The sequence below is a fragment of the Coffea eugenioides genome, chromosome 3 (assembly GCF_003713205.1).
Source record: "Coffea eugenioides isolate CCC68of chromosome 3, Ceug_1.0, whole genome shotgun sequence".
In the NCBI taxonomy this organism is placed as follows: domain Eukaryota; kingdom Viridiplantae; phylum Streptophyta; class Magnoliopsida; order Gentianales; family Rubiaceae; genus Coffea; species Coffea eugenioides.
In genome coordinates, this window is record NC_040037.1 from 9,917,108 (window position 1) to 9,938,788 (window position 21,681).

At 41.1% G+C, this 21,681-nt stretch overlaps 2 protein-coding genes across 3 annotated transcripts; both read right to left on the bottom strand.

Annotated features, from left to right (window-relative positions):
- Nucleotides 1-218: 218 nt before the first annotated feature.
- LOC113765597 (MDIS1-interacting receptor like kinase 2-like) lies at nucleotides 219-3,740 on the bottom strand. 2 transcript variants are annotated; one of them, XM_027309827.1, is made up of 3 exons: nucleotides 1,139-3,740; nucleotides 730-1,041; nucleotides 219-598 (listed from the first exon to the last, which is right to left on the bottom strand). In XM_027309827.1, the coding sequence occupies exons 1-2, from the start codon at nucleotides 3,129-3,131 to the stop codon at nucleotides 737-739; spliced, it is 2,298 nt and encodes a 765-aa protein (XP_027165628.1). In that variant the 5' UTR covers nucleotides 3,132-3,740; the 3' UTR covers nucleotides 219-598; nucleotides 730-736. The 2 variants fall into 2 exon arrangements, with proteins under 2 accessions (XP_027165628.1, XP_027165627.1); XM_027309826.1 differs by having other exon boundaries at nucleotides 219-1,041.
- A 14,160-nt stretch (nucleotides 3,741-17,900) lies between these two features.
- Nucleotides 17,901-21,076, bottom strand: LOC113765993. The gene is made up of 3 exons (XM_027310226.1): nucleotides 19,092-21,076; nucleotides 18,277-19,014; nucleotides 17,901-18,141 (listed from the first exon to the last, which is right to left on the bottom strand). The coding sequence occupies exons 1-3, from the start codon at nucleotides 21,074-21,076 to the stop codon at nucleotides 17,901-17,903; spliced, it is 2,964 nt and encodes a 987-aa protein (XP_027166027.1).
- Nucleotides 21,077-21,681: the final 605 nt, after the last annotated feature.

Below are 21,681 nucleotides of genomic sequence, written 5' to 3' on the forward strand. Positions count from 1 at the left end.
TTGGTCTGCCAATTTTTATTTTTTTTTAAAAAAAGCATACATTGATAATTTTCGCTTTTCATCTTTGCATGCATTGGAGTCCTTTGAGTCCATGTTGAAGAAAGTGGGAAAAGCAATAACCCTTGGAAAAGGGGCGGACATCTTTGAAGAAACATTGCATAAAGGAAAAAAAAGAGTGGAGAATAATTCGCACCAAGCAAAATTTGGAGAGTCCAAAACGAAACAAATATCATCAAAGCCGTACCAGAGCCAGAGGAGGAAAAGACACCTCTTCACTCTAGACAACCACTCACTAGTGGCATTACTAGCAACCACTCACTAGATCTGATCACTATACCATATTTGGCATCAATTTTCCCCTAACAAAACTCCTGAAAGTCTATTGGCTATGATGGTTTATTTTCTCACACAATACATACTCAGCAGCTCACTTTCCACTACACAGCTGCCACAACAACCTTTTTATTTTTTCCTCCTTTTTGAAGCTGCCACGACAACTTGGTTTACGCAGAAACTTGATCCTCTAACTAAGCTGCCATATTCATCGTATTATCTTCTGCTGATGCCTGATAGTACTATCCTGTAGGAAAAGGAGGCACTGCAGTGTGCATTTAACAGGAGGCAAGAATAATGCAACATCACTCAGATTCTACATATCTGCTGCATCTATTAATTTAACAGAAAAGGAAAAATGAAAAAAAAAAGATTCATATGGCCACGTTTACTCACAAAGATCTTACTCATATGATGCACCAGTTGATAACAACCTGGTAATAAAGAGCATTGTTGGCCTAAATTGAGGATCAACATGTAGACAAGCTCTTACTAGTTTGAGAACAGATTTCAGACTCCTTTCAATTTCTTGACTGGGGTACAGAAGTCTTTGGTCGAGCAAGTCTTTCAGTTCTATGTTTTCAGGCTTTGAAGACATTAGATAAGCAATCAAGTCACCAGGATGCTTTCCTTTGATTACTTCCATTGTCAGGACCCCAAAGCTATAAACATCACACTTTTCAGTTACTTTCATTGTGTAGGCAAATTCTGCAAGGTACAAATGGAAAATCATGTTGTGACAACATGTGATCATACCTGAATTTAATAGCTAAAAAAATTGATGCAAGAAAGAAACATTTATTACCTGGTGCAACATATCCATATGTTCCTACAAGAGAACTCCAATTGGACGAGTCTTCTTTCAGAAACTTAGAAGTGCCGAAATCAGAAATGTGAGCCTCATATTCTGGATCAAGCAAAATGTTGTTGCTTGATAAGTCTCGATGTACAATTGCTGGTGAACAATCATGATGCATGTAGGATAAAGCATGAGCGATGCCTTTGATGATTTTCAACCTCTTCTGCCAGTCTAACTCCATAGCTTCTTCTTCCATGCTCAAAATTTTTGCCAAGCTTCCTCTTTCAAGGTACTCATAAACCAAAAATGAGTGCCGAGAATTTGAGCAGAAGCCAAAGAGTTTCACAATGTTTCGATGCTTGATTTCTGTCAAGGCCTTTATCTCATTCAAGAAACTTCTATGCATCGCCATCACAGGCACATGGTGAAGCTTCTTTACGGCTATCACATCGCCTGATGGAAGCTCTGCTCTATAAACACTTCCATAACCCCCTTTCCCAATGCAAAATATGTCATTGAACTCTTCTGTAGCCATTACTATTTCTTTATATAATGCTTTCCCGTCATAAGAACATACAGAAAAAATATTGCCCTTCTTCATATCCATATCTTCTGTTCCTGAACTTTTTCTCCATTGATCATGCAATCTGAGACCACCATAGAATGCACAAAGAAGTAGGAATGATCCCAGAAGAGGACATAAAATTGTGACAAGAAGTTTCTTCTGCTTATCCTTGACATGCTTTTTAATCAACGGGGAACTTCCACAAGCTGGTAACCCTGTAATATTGCCGCATAGACCTTTATTTCCCTGTACTTCCTCTATGGTTAAATTCATAAAGGCTCTACCACTCGGAATTGGACCCTCTAAATTATTGAATGAAATATTAATGTGCAATAAACCAGGCAATTTTACTAAAGCCTTTGGGATTACACCAGAGAGGTTATTGTGTGAGAGATCCAATGTTCCCAGATTTTGCAAGCTTTGGAACTCAGATGGTATCTCTCCTGTGAAGAAATTTCGACTCAAATCCAGTTCAGAAAGTTGGGTCAACTTCCCAATTTGGAATGGAATCTTTTGGGTGAAAATGTTGTTGCTCAAGTTCATGTGAAACAAGTACCTGAAATCTCCCAAATGTTCTGGAATAGATCCATTCAAGGAGTTTGTGGACAGGTCTAGATAAAGAAGTTTTGTTAGCATTCCCAACTCCTGAGGTATACTGCCAGTGAGTTGGTTGTCATGCAAATATAGATTAAGCATAGACGCCAACTTCCCAACTCCTCTTGGTATCTCCCCAGATAAATAATTTGAAGAAAGATCAAGTGCTTGTAATTGAGTTAAAGTTCCAATTTCTGGAGGTATACCACCTGTGATGTTGTTCTTTGCAACCATCAGGGTCGTCAAGATTTTGCATTTTCCCCAGTTGCCAGAGAGTTCCCCGTAGAATGCGTTGTTGCTGAGATCTATGAAGTCCAGGAATGGATAGATGCCAAACATTTCTGACAAGTTTCCATGGAAATGGTTCCCATTGAAGCGGGCCCTAATTAAGCTTGAGCAATTTTTCAAGCTTCTAGGGATTGGACCTGTAAGCATGTTCTCAGATACAGTAATGTTTTGGAGGGTTCCATTTTGACATAGTAGATCTGGCAATGGACCAGATAATTGATTTTGATCCATTTCCAAAACTACCAACTTTTTCAGGTTTCCAAGCTCTTCTGGTATGGTACCAGAAAATTGGTTCGCTTGGAGATACAGTTTGTTTAAGTTACTCAAATTACCAATTGAAACAGGAATAGAACCATTAAGTTGGTTCCCACCTATTTCCATTTCGGTAAGGAATTTGAGGCCACCCAAATCTTTTGGAATTGGACTTGAGAGTTGATTCTCATAGAGATACAGATGTGTTAAATTGGTCAAATTACCCAGTGACTTTGGGATTGCACCAGTAAGATTATTTCGATACAACATAAGAAACTGGAGTGAGATCAAATATCCCATCGCCTTGGGAATGGGACCATATAGGTGATTTTGGAAAAGATATAACTTCACTAGCTTGGTGAGGTTGCCAAAAGTGGATGGAATTGGACCTATCAAAGTGTTGTTGTTCAGATAAAGTTCAATCAGATTATGCAGAGTTCCAATTCCGTCAGGAATTGTACCTGAAAGTTGATTTCTTCCTAGAGCTAAATGAGTCAAGTTTCTCAAGTTGCCAATTTCAGGTGGGATTTCATGTGACAAATCATTAACTGAGAAATCAAGATAAATGAGCTTGGACAAGTTACCTATTTCACGAGGTATGCTGCCAAAGATCTGATTCAGGCTAAGATCAAGATATTCCAGATTTGGGAGGGTTGAAAATGGGAAGTCATAAAGGCTACCTTTTATGCTGTACTCTGACAGATTCAACTTGCTGACACTTCCATTAATGCATGAAATGCCAGCCCAAGTGCATGGAAGGTTGGAAGAATTCTTGCCGCTGATGGATTGGACGCTCCACGAGGCTAGCAAGCTATTGTTCTTGTTTTGAAAGCTGCCTTTCCATTTCAAAAGACCAGCCGCCTCACTAGCAGAATCTGAAGCGACACCTTTGGCTTTGGGATGAGATGATGGGAAAAGTAGGACCACAATGAATATAGAGATTAATTCAAAAGAACCCATGACTACTTTCGAGTTCAACTCAAGTTTGCGCAGGTTGATATGTGTACCGCAAATGAAGCCAGTATTTATCCTGTCTTCCCAGCTGTACAAGGAAGACTTCCGAGGTCTTCTTGTTCTGTCCTTTTCTTCCTAATTTTCCATTTTTGTTTTCTTTCTTTTGGAGATTGAAACAATTAAGATGTCTGATTCGAAGGCCCAAGAAATTTAATGCAATGAAATGTCTTGATGAGATTGAACATTTTGATATTCTGTCACTGATTTAGAAAATATAAGGATGACTTTCCTACTAAATCTGCAGAAGAAGGTGACTCGGTGTGCCAGATTCGTAAAAATGACGATCAACTTACAGGCTAAGCTCTTTATGGTATAGATCTGGATCAACTTACGCCTAATGATTTGGTTGTAGATTTCAAGAAATAGAAGTGAGAAATTGCCAAAGATGAATTTTTTTTTTCCAAATTTTCATTGGCAGATTTAATTGGTCATAGTACATTTGTCCTTGCCCAAATAGAATTTAGTGGGCATTGATATCAAAACTTCAAAGTTTGTTATGTTTGATTTCGAGTATTTTTTGCATTCGCACTTTACTTATGATCTCCTGTTAGCTAACGGCATAGACACAAGTTGACACGAAATGAGATAAATTTGGCCAGAACTAATTATAGTTTGGTACTAATTATATTGACTTCAAAAGGTTTTTTTTTTTTTTGTTTTAGACCAAAAAGTTCAAGAATGTTCAAGAGACCTTAAGCAGATGAAAACTCAAACACAAAATTTGGGAACACATACAATGAAAGACACCAGTTTTGTTTCAAGCAATTACAAGTAAGGATGACGAAGAAAGAAAGAAGTCGTGCATCACATACACCCGGGTTTTGCATGTGACTGGGCTTTCTTTCATTTGGATATTCCTCCTTCTAAAAAGACAAGTCAAAATTAAAGATGGAATTCATGGGTTAGGAATACCTTGAGCAATTACAAATTAAACCCACGAAATAAGCATAAAGTCAAAACATGGGTATGTGGAAGACGGAAGAACTTAAAAATCTATAACCCAAACTGACGCGTTACATGTTTTTTTAAGTACAAAAGAAAAAACATGATGGGTCTTGTTATTTATTTGTTTGTTTTTCGTGTCAAAGTTGATCTCCATTTGCGCAGAACCGTGCCGTGTCCGACGAGAAGAAGGCGGTCCCTTCGGGGATGGGACATCCGATGAAATTGGAACGGAAAGAAGGCAATTCCCAATTTCATAAGGACAAAATTTGGGTATATGTGATTTTTAAAGGCTTAATGATCCAAATCGTGTCACATCATTGAGATAATGCAGTACAATTTGAATTATTGAATTTTCAAAGATCGAGTAATATAGTACAATTTGAATTATTGAATTTTCGAAGATCGAGTCTGTTCAATAGCAAGTCATTCCATGATAAGACTAATATTTTGTCTCATTTGTTGATAAGTATTTGATAACCACAAAAAAAGGAAAAAAAACTGAAAAAGATGGTCAGCTTTGACATAAGCCTGGAAATCATCCTTACTTTTTACTGTCGTCAGCTCGACCTCGAGCTCGACTCGGCCTAATTTGAGGTCGAGCTCAAATTCGAACTTTATATTGAGAGTTTGTCAAGTTCGAATTTGGTAAAATTGAGTCCAAACTCAATTCAATTAAATCAAAACTTGACTCGAATCAACTTGTTTGCAGCCTTACATCAGCCAAAAAAAAAAAAATTTACTCCCAAAAATTTTGTACATTTAAAACACAGTCGGATGAACTCAATATGTTAAAGAAGGAAAGTAGAAATCCAAAGGAGTAATTTTCTACCAATTCTATGGGCAGAATTAGTTGGCCGTAGTACTGGCTCAAAACAGAATTTAATTGATATCGGAATCTAAACTTCTATTTCTGTCCGTTTGAATTCCAGTATTTTCTGCTTCAGGTTAATATACCCTTCTCTTTTCCTGTTAGTTAAAGGGCTGCAAATGTGTAAATTAAACTTGGCCTCCCTAGTCTTGTAGATATCTAAGTTTTGCCCAACACTTCCCCTTCTTCTCTCCTTTCCCCTTCCTGAACTCCCATCAATACGTTGTGGTTGATTCAGGATCATGACTTTAATCAAATGGTAATAGCTTTTATAAGTCTTCCAGAATGATGGAAAAAGTAGGACGAAATTGAATATGGAAATTATTTGGAAAGAACCCACCATTACACTTAAGTTCAACTCGAGTTGCCAAAGATCGTTACTTTGTACCACAAACGAAACTAGTACTTATCCCAACTTTACAATACGGGGAAGACTTCGGAAGTATTCTGCTTTGGTCCCTCTCTCCTTCCCTTTCTTCTTCATTTTTATTTTTTGAGAGTTAAACATATAAGATGTCTATTCCAATGGGCCAAGAAATTTAATGCAATATTGAAATGTTCAATGAAATTGACCATTTTTTGTCTTCTATGACTAGTTCTCCCTATTGAATGGCTTGAATAGGAAATGCATTTCCAATTTGTCCACTTCATTTTAGTGTTTAATATGGCTCATTTAAGCAAGAAAACCCTTTATCTCTAGGATACTCATTCCAAATTTTTTAAATTCCACTAATTGGACTACTACATTTTGGAAGCTATTGTTCACAAAAAGAATTCGTTTAAGAGCAATGATGGCTACCGAGTCTTTTCCTTGAAGTAATTCCAATAATTGATTACTACTTTTTGAAAGCAGTTGTTGAGGTTGATGAAATGAGTTTTATTTTTGAGAGCGTTGATGTATCATCTTGACTAAAAAAGTCTTTTGGAATAGAGTAAAAAAATCTTTTTCATTTTAGAGAACTGATATATATCAACTTGACATTTTAATGGACAAGTTTACTTAAACTTAGAAATCTTTCAAAAAATAATAATCAATTAGTAGACACTAAGTTCTTTTTTGCCCTTAGAATACTCATTCAAACTTTTTCCTGAAACCCATTCCTCATAAAAACATAGTAAAAGATCTTTCCACATTCATTCTAGATGCCTATATAGTAGGATGTCAAATTTTTATTCTTCATCATGATATCTTAGACTACTTGTAAGTTCAATTAATATTTAAATGTAATTTTTCATAATAATTAATTGTCTTTTGTATTTAAAATAATTTTTTTCTTATATACAAGGAAACAAATGTTTTAAGATATTTTAAATAAACTTTATTTATAAATTTTATATATTACCAAGTATTTATAAATATTCTTTTATTGGGCCATTGGTTGAAGCAGTGAACCATCCAAAGTTTAATAAATATGATTAAATATGACTTTTTAGAAGATGGTAGTCCTGTTTTTCTACAAATTTAATTTGATGCTAACGTTTACTGTCAAAGGCCTAATAGACTTTAATGGTCAATTTATATTTTCAAACAAATTTGATGTTGGGCCCTTGTTCGTAAAGGTCTGGCCAACGGTCAAGATCAATCCAATAGCGCTCGGCTTCATGCTATTATAAAATTGGGTCCTTGTGTGCGAAGGTCCAACATATCAAACAAATTTTTGGATGGAAACAGCTGATGTTTTCAAACAAATTTAGTGGTGGGCAGTTGTTAGTAAAAGTCCCATGGGCATGGTTGATTTTAAACATATTTAATGTTGGGCCTTAATGGCAAAGGTCCAAAAGACTTTTCAGTCAACATGAGGTTGGCTGTCCAAGTCTTTTCCTCCAAGTAATTCTCTACTAATTAATTACTACATTTTGAAAGCAGTTGTTAACGAAAAGATTTTATTTAAGAGCTCGAATATATTTATCATCTTGACTAAAGAAAGTCTTTTGGGATACAATAAAAAAGTCTTTTTTTATTTAAGAGCACTGATACATATATCATCTAATCGAGGAGTTTACTTAGACTTTTCAATTCTTTAAAAAGTAGTAATCAATTAGTGGACGCTAAAAAGACATTAGTTGGAGGAAAAGTCTTTAAGGGGATAATGATAGAAGATCAAAGACTAAAACTAAGGAGTGCCAAAATCTTAAACGTGACCCGACGTCAAAGGCGGATTTAAGGGGGGGGGGCACGGGCCCCCACTGCCCCCCTTAAATTCCTATAATACTCCTATAATTTTGACATAATTTTAATGGTGCCCCCAGAATTTTTTTTTAAAAAAATATGAAAGAATGAGTCACAAAATTTATATCATTCACTTTCCTCCTCTAAGGACCAAATATCAATTATATCAATCATTACTTTTAGTCCCCACTCCCCAAGTTCCCTTTACTCCTGTGGTCCCCCATTTCACTTCACAACCCACGATTCCTCTTCTTCCACACCCAACTAACTACTCTTTCTTTTTATTACTTCATCCAATCATCATTAATCGTTTACTTCCTTTGTCCCCATTCCCCAATTTTCCTTTCCTCTTCTGGCTTTTGGTTGTCCCCACTGAAAATGGTCTCTCCCATCAAATAGTCCAATCCTAGTTTTCCTGTCATGAAAATGGTGTTGTTGACTTCTTCAAGCAATGTTCCATTAAACTATTAAAGGAGTAGGCTTTTTGAAAACCAGGACCTGCTTTCTTCAGTTCAACCGCAAGAAAACAGTCCTTGAAGCTGACTTCTTTCCAATTAAATAACATGATACGGCGCACAAAGGAAGTAAAGGGACCTGGTCCGCCACTGATTTGCAACTCTTTTCACCAATTTTGGGAGACCATCAAAATCAGATTCTAAACAATTACTTATTATTATTATTATTTTAAATTTGTTTGCAAATATATTTCTAGAGCATGAGATTATTACTGTTTTAGAGAAATTTGAAAATTGATTAGTTAATGTAATAACTAATAAATGGGTTATTTGATATTTGATAAATATTTTAACTTGTGAAATGGTGATTTTATAGATTTATAATTTATTTTTTGTTTTCCTTGATTAGTTTCTTATTTGGAGTTAATGTAATGATGAATAGAAGGCCATTGACATATATTTTAACTTTTAAATTATTCTTGTATGGATCCTTTTGTCTAATTAACTTGATTAGGTTCATATATTGTGATTAATGATTTGATATAGTGATGAATAAATAAGTTGTGATTTGATATAGTAATGATATGTTGTGATTAATGATTTAATAAATAACTTTAACTTGTAAAATAGTTCTTGGATAGATTATTAGATTTTATTGTACATTTAATATTTTAATTGGATTAGTATCTTATATATTGATTTTAATTGGATTAGTATCTTATAAATAGTTTAGTTTTTTTTGAAATAAAATTCTTATTATATTAATATTTTGAGTTTGTCTTTTTATGTTTTTCATGGAATATACATATCATTTGCACTTGTTAGTGAATTTATTTATTTTTTGCTCAAAAAATTAAAAAAAGAGTAGATAAAAAATTTTAGTGTTATTTTTGCCCCCACTAAGATTTTTTTCTGGCTCCGCCACTGCCCGACGTACAATTGCTTGATATGTCCCGACGTACAATTACTGGTGAACAATCATGATGCATGTAAAATAGAGCATGAACGATGCCTTGGATGGTTTTCAACTTCTTCTGCCGGTCTTGTTCTTTGGCTTCTTCTTTGACGCTCAAAATTTTGGACAAGCTTCCTCTTTCAAGGTACTAATAGACCAAAAATGAGTGTTGAGCATGAGCTTGAGCAGTTTCTCAAGCTTCTAGGTATTGGACCTACACAGAAATGTTTTGGAGTGTGCCATTTTGACAAAGTAGTTCTGGCAATAGACTGGATAATTGATTTTAATCCAATTCCAAGACTACCAACTATTTTAGGTTTCCAAGCTGTTGTGGGATGGTACCAGAATATGGCTTTTTTAGGAGATACTCTGTTTTTCTAAGTTACTCGAGTTATCAATTACAATAGGATTGGAACCATATTAAGTTGGTTCTTACCTAATTCCATATCTAAAAGGAATTTTAGATCACCCAAATTCTTTGGAATTGAACCAAAGTGTTGTTGTCAAAGAGATATAAATGCATCAAATTGGTTAAAATTGCCTAGCAACTTAGGGATTGAACAAATATGATAATTTTGAGACAAGATAAGAAACTGAAGTGAGATTAAATTTCCGATCGCATGAGGAATGGAACCTAATAGGTAATATTTGAAGTGAGATTCAAATAGGCTTTCAAGTTCGACTCAAGTTGGCTTGTTACTTTGTATAACAAATGATGCTAGTATTTAATTATCCCAACAAAACATGAAAAATTTCAGAGGTCTTCTTGTTCTATCCCTTTCTCCTTTCCCTTCTTCTTTGGTTTTACTTTTTTGAGATTTAAACACGCATAAAATGTCTATTTCGATATCTAAGAAATTTAAAGCAATGAAACGATTTAATGAGATTGACCGCTTTTATCTTCCATGACTAATTTTTCCCACTGAATCCACAGAAATAGGTGATTCGAGTAGCTTTTGGAGAAATATCTAAACCATGATCAGTCCATAGGCTAAGCCATTTATGTTGTAGTTCTAAACAAAATATTGGAAGTTTAAAGATGCATTTTGTTTTCTTTTTAATGTAAGTTGTAAATATAACTACTTTATTGATTTCAAGAAATTTAAAAAGAAAAAAAGATCTTCAAGAAATTCGTACACCTTGGTGAGAGAACAAAAAAAATTCCCTAATAAAAATATAAAAGCTATACACAATACTATTTATGCCATCTATACAAGATCAATCAATGTAACAGCTTTGATCAAAATCCCATGAGACGGGCACTTTCCAATTTTCCTTACTTTTGCTGACCTTTCTCTATAGAAACGGCAACAGGACGGATCGGGCTGAAGAGCCCTTCCTCGTCCGCGGCAGTCCGCCCCAGCTTCCAAAAGCGCCCTCTAGTCCCCAGTCCCCACCTCAGCCCTCACAATCCCACTCCCACCCTGCTCCGCTGTTAGGACTGTCAATGGGATTGGGTCAGTCCGAGCTCGGTTCGTTTGACCCAATAAAAAGTCTAATGAGTTCGACCTTTTAGTGAGCCATTCCGAGGTTGAACCTAAAAATTAAGTCCAAATTAAATATAAGCCGAGTTTGGGCATTATTAGTTTCAAATCCGATATAGGTCCGGCCCTTTAATTACCTATATATATAATATTTTTATTTTGATATTATATATAATTATATATCCAAATATAGTATTACTAAATACTAAATATATAAAAATTACAAAACACAAAAATACATCTGAAAACTCTTCTATGAGTTTTCTTGAAAGCCAATATTAGTAATGCATAATTGAATCTCTAATTTTTCTTATTAGTTGAATAAATTTTTATGTTGGCATAAGATTAGTTGATTTCTTTTTGGTCTAGAAACACAAATCATCAAGCATGTTTGGATTCAAATCACAAGACTATAAAAAAGTTTCAACTTTTAAAGATGTATTACCGTATGACCGTATGTTTTATTACTATTTTTTTATGTATTTTGAATAAATTAAATATAAATATTGCTGAAAATTTTTTGGTTTATATACTTTTTAAGAACTATTAGTTATTCATGTTTAGTTTTAATATTGTAATCTTGTAAATGTTAAATTAGTTTTACAACTTAATAGTTATAGTAATTATATTAAGAAAATTAAGGAGTAATAAGTGAATTTGGACTAAACTCAAACAAGACTCAAAACCCGAATATTATGTGAGTTGAGTATTAGTTTCACATTTATTAACCCGAAACTCATAGTCCGAAACTCGAAAATATTACAAATTAAATGAACTGAACTCGAGCTTATGAAAGCCCGGCTCATTAAGCCCGATTGACAGGCCTACCCGCTACTCCCTGTAGTGCCCCATGGGTGGCCACAATCATGTTTAGTTTTATAGGGATAATTTATTTTGATATATACAAAACACTAGTAATAAATTTAGTAATCATTGTTTTTGAACTTTTCACTGTGAAATAAAATATAAGATGTATTTTGAAATAAGATATAGTTTTTGATAATTTTTTTCATTTTTCTTTTATGAGATCTAAATTTTTTCAAATTTTAATTATCAGATTTGGAATTTTTGGATCTATTTGGTAGATGTCACTATAATATTTGGATTTGAAGTAATTAATCAGCATATCTTGAGATTGGAAGTATGCACAGATGTCCGTGGAACTAAAATTATTTTATCTCATTTTTTAAATTTGAAGATTTATAATGTATTTTTTTTATTGTTCTTCAGATTTGGAGTATCTTTTCTTCATATTTGTGCTTTGATATCTGTGTATGTTTGATGATGTAATTTTTACTATTAGTGCAGATTTTAATGAAATTACGATATTTTATCAAAAAAAAAATCAAAACGTATTCATTTACTGTTTTTTTAATCACTCTTATCCTTTGTCTCTATATCATTCGAATCGTTGTACACATTGGAAGAATGTTGTAAGGTACTGCTATAGACATTTTTAGACGCTCAAATTTTGACGCTAGGCACTCCAATCCACTTTCTTGGTATTTTTGTTTCAACATTGCCCTTAGTGATTTTCCCCGAGAGGCCTTTAGCATCCACTCTCCAAACAAAACTCACGTTTAGGCAGATCCAAAACCCCCACCATCCGAGCCCCACATGTTAATTGCAAACTTGATTAGCTATTTTTTCTGGAGTAATTTTGGTGCAAGTGATGTTATTGAGTTCCATGTGTTTCCCAAAGAAATTTGTTGTTTTGTGAGTGAATCTCTTTGTGGATTGAAAGGTTGCATAGGAGAAGGAAGATGGATAAAGAAGGGTTGTATTTGTCCTTCCAATTAATGAGATACATACTTGGAATGCACGAGGCCAAATATGGAGTGCGGACACAAGGAAATTTACTAATGGTGCTGGTTTTTGGAACGAGTTTATGTAGTACAAATTTTAAATTAACAGTGAATGTATATTTTTAGAAAAAAAAACTCAGACAAATTAAAGGATGCTATTTATGCTTACAACCTTTGAGAAATATTGCATTCAACCATTGTGTTTTTCACCTTTTAGAAAAAAATTTAGAAAAATTATCATCCTTTGAGAATATTTTAAGGAATTTACTCGTGTGAACACCCACACTACTGGCCTTTTCAAAAAGTTGTTATTTGGAGAGGGGGAAAAAGAGGGGAAAGAAACGGATAAGGAGCCTAAACCTACCTTCACATTATTAAAAAAAAATCACGGTACCATTGCTTGCAAACAAGAGAACCACCGGCTTCATATCTAGTGGCCAACAGGAGGTGGCATGCCAGACATATATACTAATTATCGCAAGTTTGTATCAACTAATTTTTTTTTTCAATTATAAGTAGAAAGTTTCAAATTCGAAACCTCAATATCCTTTCCCTCAACATCAGCTAATATCCTTGTCCTTCCCTCAGCCATGCTCACCAAAGGCCTTAAAAGTCTTTGTCCAATTGGTATGATGCCTTCGTTTCTCTGCTCAAGAATCTGGCTCAGATTACCCTGCTTATGAGTCTCCAGGTCCTTGTCCAGTTAGCGATTGCAATTAGTGAGAGGGTGGGAGAAAGGTTCATGTCCCACATTAGACGTCAGCTTGACCCAATTAGAGCCACTCGTTGCAATTCAAGTTGACCACTCCAAGAGAATCACATAAGCTCAGCCCATTTGGACCGCCAACCTTTGTTTTTTTTTTTTTGTCAATCGGCAACTACTATATTAATTTTACTCGAACCTATCTAAAAGAGGGCCATGGGTCCAGGGGAGTTAGAAGGAGTGATTCCCCGCTCTAAACTAAATTGATGCACTACTGCACACCCTTTATGAGTGTAACTCGGACCGCGGATCTATCTCGACAAATGTAATTGGTGAGAAACTGGGTCCGGTAGGAAACTGCTATAAAAGGATATGGCTCATTGCATACAATCATCGTCAAGAAAGGAATTATAGAATAGAACCAATCTTAAGTTCTCATAACCCTTTGTAGTCAACAAACAATGGCTAGTGAAGAGGTGATTTCTGTCCTGCTGGGGCGAACCTTCTGAAATCAAGGAGTGTTCTATCTTGGGGACACCACTAGGACTAGGTCACCTGCTTAGGTTACAGGAGGGGCTGAATCCCCCGGTATAACTCCGAAACTTAAGTCAGTTCGGTCTTAGAGAAATAATAAAGTAGTAAACAAAATCAGTATGGCTTTACCAGAAATTGGTCATCCCCCTCCTTAGTAGATACGTTGGGTATTTATAGGGGATTGGTCGGGATGAGGGATTGCTGGCACAGGTCCCTAAAGATTTGAGATGGTCAGCGCATCTGGTGGATTTGACTGGTCTCTATGAAAAGGTGCGACGGGACATCTGTCAGGTTCAGGCGGCATGTGTCAGAGCAGCTGTCCGTCAGACGTAAGGTGTGTCAGGTGTCAGAGGTCACATCATCTCTCCACGGTTGTCAAGCCACTTAGTCATCACCTCGGCTCATGTTCTGAAGATATCTGCCGAGGTGATAAACGGGTCAAGACCACCTCGCTAAATGGAGGGCAGAGGTGGCGCTCCAGTAGTCTCAGTGCGGGTGAGTCCCCAGACTATCCGGACTGAGACGACCATCCTCACTAAGCCTCCCAAGCTTCGAGAAGAGCGAGGTCGTGGTTTCCCGAGGTCGTCACTTCCCGAGGCTAACGAGCGTGTAGAACACGGAACACAGCTACGACACGTCACGACTGTGTAGATGGGACCGGGAGAGAGGCGAAACGATGGCTGTCAGCTTTAACGTCGGATCAATAAGATCAACTGTCAGATGAACAGCATCTTCATTAATGAGGAGAGAGAGTGGGCGCTCTAGGGAATCCCAAAGGTGCCGTCTCTTCGGTCTTCCCCCGCTGCCTATAAATAGGAGTCCTTTTTTACCGTTTCATTCCTCATCAAAAATCTTGAATCACCTTAGAACTCTGTTCCTGCGCTTTTTCACTTCGGCAATTTCCTAAACAGCCTCTTCAGAGTAAGTTCACTTCTTTCTCTTCTGTAATAATGGCTAGAACGGCTCGCACATACAAAGGGACGGTGAGACCTGACTTCACCGAGGCAGAGAGGCCTGACCCCTCCGAGGAGAGGACAGCTTCCGACGTCGGGGAAGGAGATGCTGAAGCGTCTCACCGAGCCGGGACATCTGCAGGGCAACATGAGGAGATCGAGGTCGAGGCCGAGATCCTTTACAATGACGACCTCGGGAATGAGGTCCCTAGGGACGAGGGCGTACAAGAGCCTTCCTCTCCTCCGAACGTGGCCACGCTTGACTACGGCCAGATGCCGACCTTCACCAGTGTTATGGGACAAGCCTCCGTAGCCGAGGTGGTCCACAAGTATCCATGGAGGAGGGACTATAGCATCTACCTGGCCCAGCCACATCAGTTTGCTGCGCTGCCATCGAAGGGTAGGGTGGCTATCTACGTGGACCAACTGGAGGCCGGACTCAGAGTACCTACAACAAGGTTTCTCCGGGACTGCTTGAGGTATTGGGGGGTGAGAATCACCCAACTCACCCCTAATGCAATTGGTGTTCTCGTCGATTTCCAACTGCTCTGCCGACATCAAGAGATAGAGCCCACTGTCAACCTCTTCCGCCGCTATTACTCGCTTAAAAACAGCGGGAGTGAGAAGGGTTGGTTTTACTTCGGGAACAAAGTTTCGAAGTTGGTGGTAGACGCCCCGAGCTCAATAAAGGAATGGAAAAGAAACTTCTTCTTCGTCCCCGCAGAAGACTTTCCTCGGGGATTCTGGTGGAGGCCTCCCACCTCGGTTAAAGAGACGTCCCCGGGCAAGTTAGAGGAGCGCAACTTCCAGAAGTTAAAGGGGTTAGGCCTCAGAATTAACTGCTAAAATTTTCCTGAAGCGGTGCTCTTAGAAGGCGGGATCAGTCGAGCCCTGATCAGCTCGGATCACCCCGTCCTCTTCTCTTCTAGGATTAAAAAACCTTGTACTTTTCCATTTCCCTTTTTTATTCATTCTTCTTGAATTTTAACTAACTCTTTTTCACATGCAGTGGTGAAAGTTTCCAACCTGATAATCTCGGAAAACGTCGAGGTGGTGAAGAGACCACCCAAGAAGCGAAAGGATGCTGCTGAGCCTTCCATTAGGCCGGCCAAGAAGACCACCGCGGCGACGAGCGACCGCGAGCCTGCCGTGGTGATCGTGGGCGAAGGCTCACACACTTCGGGCACGCCTGGGAAGTCCAGGGCCTCTGCCATCTCGGTGGGGGTTCCTTTCCGTGGGGTCACAATAGCCTCCCCACCTCGGGGTCAAGGTGTGACCGTGATCCCGGATAATCCTGTCACGGGATCCTCACTGTTCAACCTCCACCATGTGCCTTCCAAAGCGGCCGGAGAGGATAAGAGGCACTCCGGAGCACATTGGTGTCCAGAGTGGGAGGTCAATGTCAATGACTGCTGCAAGGACCCCCTAGTCACTCATGAGCTTCTAGTGCACTCAGTGTTGCCGCGGGACAGCACTTACGCTAGAAAGCTCAGCCCTGCCGAGCTGATGCAGAGCGCTTCGGTCTCCTAGGCCTCCACCACGGCCTTCTTTGGTGAGATGCTCCAACGCTACGGTCATTTCATGGAAACCTACGAACCCCCTGTCGAGCTCCAAAAGAAGATTGCCGCTCTGGAAGAGAAGTTGAGGGCAACCGAACTGGAGCGAGACAAAGCCGAGGCGGCGAGGAAGAAGGCCGAGGTCGCGAACAACTCCCTGATAACTGCCCTTGACGAGAAAAGGGGAAGAAGGGACCAAGAAGAGCAGTCGACCAAGGAGGCCATAGAGAAAGCCGGGGTCACTGCCGTGGAGGTCTTCCGGAAGTCGGAGTCTTTCACCTATGACCTCGGCGAGCTCACCCGGCCGAGTTTCGTGTTCGGCTATACGTCGGCTATTAACGATGCGGCGTCCTTTCTTTCTTCTGAGCAGTTGGAGTCCCTTCAAAGCGCTCCACACTACAATGAGGATGCCAAGGAACTGTGCGACCGGATGGCTGAGGGTATCCAAGCTGGAAAAGACCCAGCCGAGATCCGTGCTAAATTCAACAAATGGCTCCAAGAGTTTGAATTGAATGGTGAAGGCACCGAAGGGGACCAGGTCGGCGGAAGAGCTGAAGAACAACAGGACGCCGAAGCGGGGGGTGAGACTATGGGGGAGCAAGGCTCCGGGGCAGGGAATGCTTAGAAGCATCCCTCTTTTGTACTTGAGGGCCGAGGTCATGGATGCTTAGAGGCACCTCGGACCTCGGCCTTCTACTCTTTTGTTTGCAATGTAACCGACTTCTGACTTCATATTTTTGTACTTTTTAATTGAGTTCGATTTTCTTCTCTTTACTGCTTTGTCCCCTTATTTTTCACTTGTGATGGAATGAGAATAAGTGAGAAATAACTCAAACTTAAAATTGAAAGCACGTACCCTTCACGGGTAATACAGTTTAAGATTTTCAGCATGCCAAGTTCGGGGCACCCGAGAGCCATCTCGATACGCCAATTTACAATATCCATTTTGGCTGGATTCAACAACACGGTATGGTCCCTCCCACTTGAGATTTAATTTTTCCTGAGATTCAGCTCGGCTAACCGAGTTCTTCCGGAGCACAAGATCTCCCGGATTGAACCGCAAGTGTTTGATCCGAGTATTGTAGTAGCCAACTAGAATATTTTTATAGATAGCAACTTTGGCCGCGGTCATATCACGCTTCTCCTCGGCGAGGTCGAGATCAACTCGCCGTTCTTCTTCGTTGACTTCGGCGGCATATACTGCCATTCGTGGACTCGGAGTGATAAATTCGGCTGGAAAGACAGATTCGGACCCATAAGTAAGAGAAAACGGGGTCTCTTGGGTTGCTGACCTCGGGGTGGTCCGGTAGGACCATAACACGCTGGGGAGTTCTTCCATCCAGGATGATCCAACCCGGTGTAACCTGGTCTTGAGACCATGAAGAAGAGTACGGTTGAAGTTTTCGGCCTGTCCATTGGCCTGAGGGTATCCAACCGAAGTGAAATGCTGCTTGATCCATAGGTTTTCGCACCACGCTTTGAAAGGACTATCCGCGAACTGCTTGCCATTATCCGAGATGACCACCCGGGGTAGGCCGAAGCGACAGACCACGTTCTTCCAAAAGAATTTTTGAACAGCAGCCCCAGTGATACTTCTCAGAGGCTCGGCCTCAACCCATTTGGTGAATTAGTCCACTGCCACCACTACGTAGGCGTAATTGTCTGGAGCCCTGGGAAATGGACCAATTATATCAGTTCCCCATTGCTCGAATGGCCATGGCGAGGTGATGGGGATCATGAGATTGGTCGGCTGGTGGTGCTCAGGGGCGTGGTGCTGGCAAGAGGGGCAACTAAGGACCATGATCTGGGCATCTACCCTCATAGTGGGCCAAAAATACCTGAGCAATAGAGCTTTTTTGACGAGCATCCTGTAGCCGACATGAGCACCACAAAGTCCTTCTTGTATGTCTTGCAGGATTCTCTCGCCTTCTTCGGGCGTAATACATCGCAGCCATGGGCCGAGGTACGACCTCTTGTATAAGAGGTTTTGTCAGAAAGTGTACCGAGTTGCTTTACGTTGAAGTTTTCTTGATTCAACTCGGTCCTCGGGGAGCTCCCCCTGGCTGAGAAATCGAATCAAGGGTCCCATCCAGGTGTCCCCGGGATAAACGGGACACACGACCTCTTCTATGTACTCCGGCTCGGCTAGGACTTCGACAAGGACCGTCTTGTTCAAGTCAGAGAACGTGGTGGAGGCGAGTCGGGAGAGAGCGTCAGCTCGTTTGTTTTGAGACCGCGGTATCCTTTGAATTTCAAAAGACTCGAAATGTGCGATTAACTGGTGGACCTTGGAGAGGTAGCGATGCATCACCTCTTCCCTGGCCTCATATTCGTCAAGTATTTGGCACACAACGAGTTGGGAGTCGCTATAGACCAAGATATGCGCGGCCCCGAACTTGCGAGCTAGCTGCAGGCCGGCGATGACTGCTTCGTATTCGGTTTCATTGTTAAAAACGTTAAAATCAAATCTCAAAGCATATGAGCATATTTCTCCTTGGGGGTTTTCGAGGAGCAAGCCTGCCCCACTACCCTCACTATTGGACGAACCGTCCACATGCAAAACCCACCGTTGTGGCTCGGGGTTAGCCGAAGCGGTATCCTGGGTGGTCTTATTCACCTCACCGAAAGTGAGATCGGTTAGGAAATCCGCGAGGGCCTGTGCCTTGATTGCGGTACGAGGCTCGTAAGACAGGTCGTACTCCCCCAACTCGATGGCCCATTGGTAAGGCGTCCGGAAGCCTCTGGGCGTGATAAGACTTGTCTAAGGGGCTGGTCAGTTCTCAAACAGATGTGGTGAGCTAAGAAGTAAGGCTTGAACCTGCGGGCAGCGTGGATCAAGGCCAACACAAGTTTCTTCGCCTGACTGTATCGAGTCTCCGGATCTCGGAGGAGTCGGTTGACGTAGTAGACTGGCATCTGAACACCTTCCTCCCTTATCAACGCGGCACTTACGGTTTCAACCGCGGCAGAGAGGTACAGGAATAACTTGTCCCCTGGCCGAGGCGAGGTGAGTTTTGGGAGGTGGTGAAGGTATTCCTTCAATTGGTCGAAGGTCTGCTGACATTTTTCGATCCAGAAGAAACTATCGGCCTTCTTTAAAACCTTGAAAAAGGGCAACGCCTTGCAAGCTGACTGCGACAAGAACCGGTTCAGGGCTGCCAACCGTCCTGTGAGTCTCTGCACGTCGCGGATGCACCGAGGTGGAGACATCTCTTGGATCTCTCTCACATTATCCGGATTCGCTTCGATGCCCCGCCTAGAGACGAGGTAGCCCAAAAATTTTTCCGAAGTGACCCCAAACATACATTTCTTGGGATTTAGCATCATTCGCGTCTCCCGAATGACCTCAAGGACCTCTTTCAGATCGGAAAGGAATGTGGAGGTCGTCTGGCTTTTGAGAAGAATATCATCTACGTAGGCCTCGACATTTTGGCCGATCTGAGATTTGAAGGCTTGGTTAACCAGGCGTTGATATGTGGCTCCGGCATTCTTTAACCCGAAAGGCATGGTGGTATAACAGTATATGCCCTGGTTAGTGTAGAAGGCCGTCTTCTCTTGGTTTTCTTGACTCATGCCTATCTGGTGATACCCCTTGAAGGCGTCAAGAAAACAGAGGATCTCATAACCCATTGTCGAGTCCACCAAGGTGTCGACCTTGGGTAATGGGTAGCAATCCTTGGGACAAACTTTATAGAGGTCGGTAAAGTTGACGCACATCCTCCAAGCCCCCGTGTCTTTCTTGACCATGACCGGGTTAGATAACCAGGTCGGATATTGGACTTCTCGGATTATCTTTGCAGGCAGGAGCTTATCCACTTCTTCACCGACAGCTCGGCTTCGCTCAGGGCCGAGGTGCCTTCTTTTTCGTTTAACCGAGCGGACTTGGGGATCAACGTTCAGCTCATGTATTATGAGGTGATGCGAGATTCCTTGGACCTCATCTGCGGCCCAAGCGAAAACGTCCCGGTATTCTCTGAGGAGGTCCACCATACCTCTTTTAATCGGGCCAGGCAGTCGAGTGCCGACGCTGACCGTCCGATCAGGCTTCGTAGGATCTAGAAAAATCTCCTCTACCTCATCCCCCGTCTCCAGCCTCGGGATCTTATCAGCTTGCTGAGGATCAATATAGTCTATTGAGAGGATATTTGACCTCTTCTCGGACCTCGCGCCAGAGGTCGATGGGGAGGCTGCTTGTAGAGTGGCGAGGTAGCACTCCCGAGCAGCGCAGACGTCGCTGCTGACCTCGGCAACCCCCGCAGGAGTAGAAAACTTGAAGCTCAGGTGGTAGGTGGAGTATACCGCCCGCAAAGCGTTAAGCGTGGGGCGACCTAGGAGCAAGTTGTACGGAGAGTCAGCTCTCACCACTATGAAATTGACAGGAATGGTTCGGCACCGGGGGTGATGCCCCACAGTTACTGTCAAGGTCACCATCCCCTCGGGATGCACGACATGTCCCTCAAATCCTACAAGAGACGTTCGCACAGGGGTCATGTGTTCCCTAGCCAACTTGAGGCTCTCAAAAGTGCGGAGGTACATGATATCTACCGAGCTTCCCAAGTCGATGTAAACTTTCTTGACGATATAATTGTTGGTGAGCACTTCGATTATCAAATCCTCATGGCTACTCGAGGCAGTTGGGATAGGGTCGCTGGGCCCGTAAGTGATCACCTCGGATAGGCGAGAACTTGACTCGGCCTGATCCGGATTAGCCTGTCTATAGGTCCTCTTCCGGGAATTCTGGCTGTCCCCTTTCCGTCGGACCTCCGGCAATAGTGTTGAAGACTCTTGCGATGTTTGGCTCATATCCTAGCCCCTGGCCTGAAGATTCGTCTCGGGGAGGCCTTTTGGTCTCCCTAGGATCCTCAGGGGGTCTGCAACTGCTTCTTGACGTCCGCCTTTCGTCTCGGCGTTGGTCACCTCGTTTGTCACGTCGGTTCTCATCACGCTGATGATTTCCATCTCGACGGATGAACTGCTTTAGGTGTCCTTGCCTGATGAGATTCTCGATCTCCCTTTTAAGATCGTTACAGTTCTCGGTCTCATGCCCTATGTTTCGGTGATATAAACAGTAGAGGTTCGAGTTCCTCTTATCTCTGCTGCCGTACATCTTGGGGGTGCCTTCCCGAGATTGTTCTGTTTCATTACGGACAACACCCGAGATCGGGTGGTGTTCAAGAGAGTCAGCTCGGAATCAGGAATGGATGGCTTCCCCTTGGAAATCCTGTCGAACACGCTGCGGCGGTCTCGACTAGGACTTTGGAAGCCACTTCCTGTCCCTGCTTCACTTCGACCGAGCTCTTTTCCCCTTCGGAGATCAGCCCTTGGGCGGGCAGCTTGGATCTCTTTCTTCATTCGATTGAGGTCTTCGGCCTGTATGCCCTTCTCGACCTTCAACCATAGTTTATGGA

Coding starts and splice junctions, on each gene's coding strand:
- LOC113765597 (XM_027309827.1), bottom strand. CDS start 3,131: ATGGGATATTTGATCTCACTCCAGTTTCTTATGTTGTATCGAAATAAT. Junction 1,042..1,138: donor ATATGGATATGTTGCACCAG/GTAATAAATGTT, acceptor TGTACCTTGCAG/AATTTGCCTACACAATGAAA.
- LOC113765993 (XM_027310226.1), bottom strand. CDS start 21,076: ATGAGCCAAACATCGCAAGAGTCTTCAACACTATTGCCGGAGGTCCGA. Junction 19,015..19,091: donor TTGATCCACGCTGCCCGCAG/GTTCAAGCCTTA, acceptor TATCACGCCCAG/AGGCTTCCGGACGCCTTACC. Junction 18,142..18,276: donor CTTCAACGTAAAGCAACTCG/GTACACTTTCTG, acceptor TGTCGGCTACAG/GATGCTCGTCAAAAAAGCTC.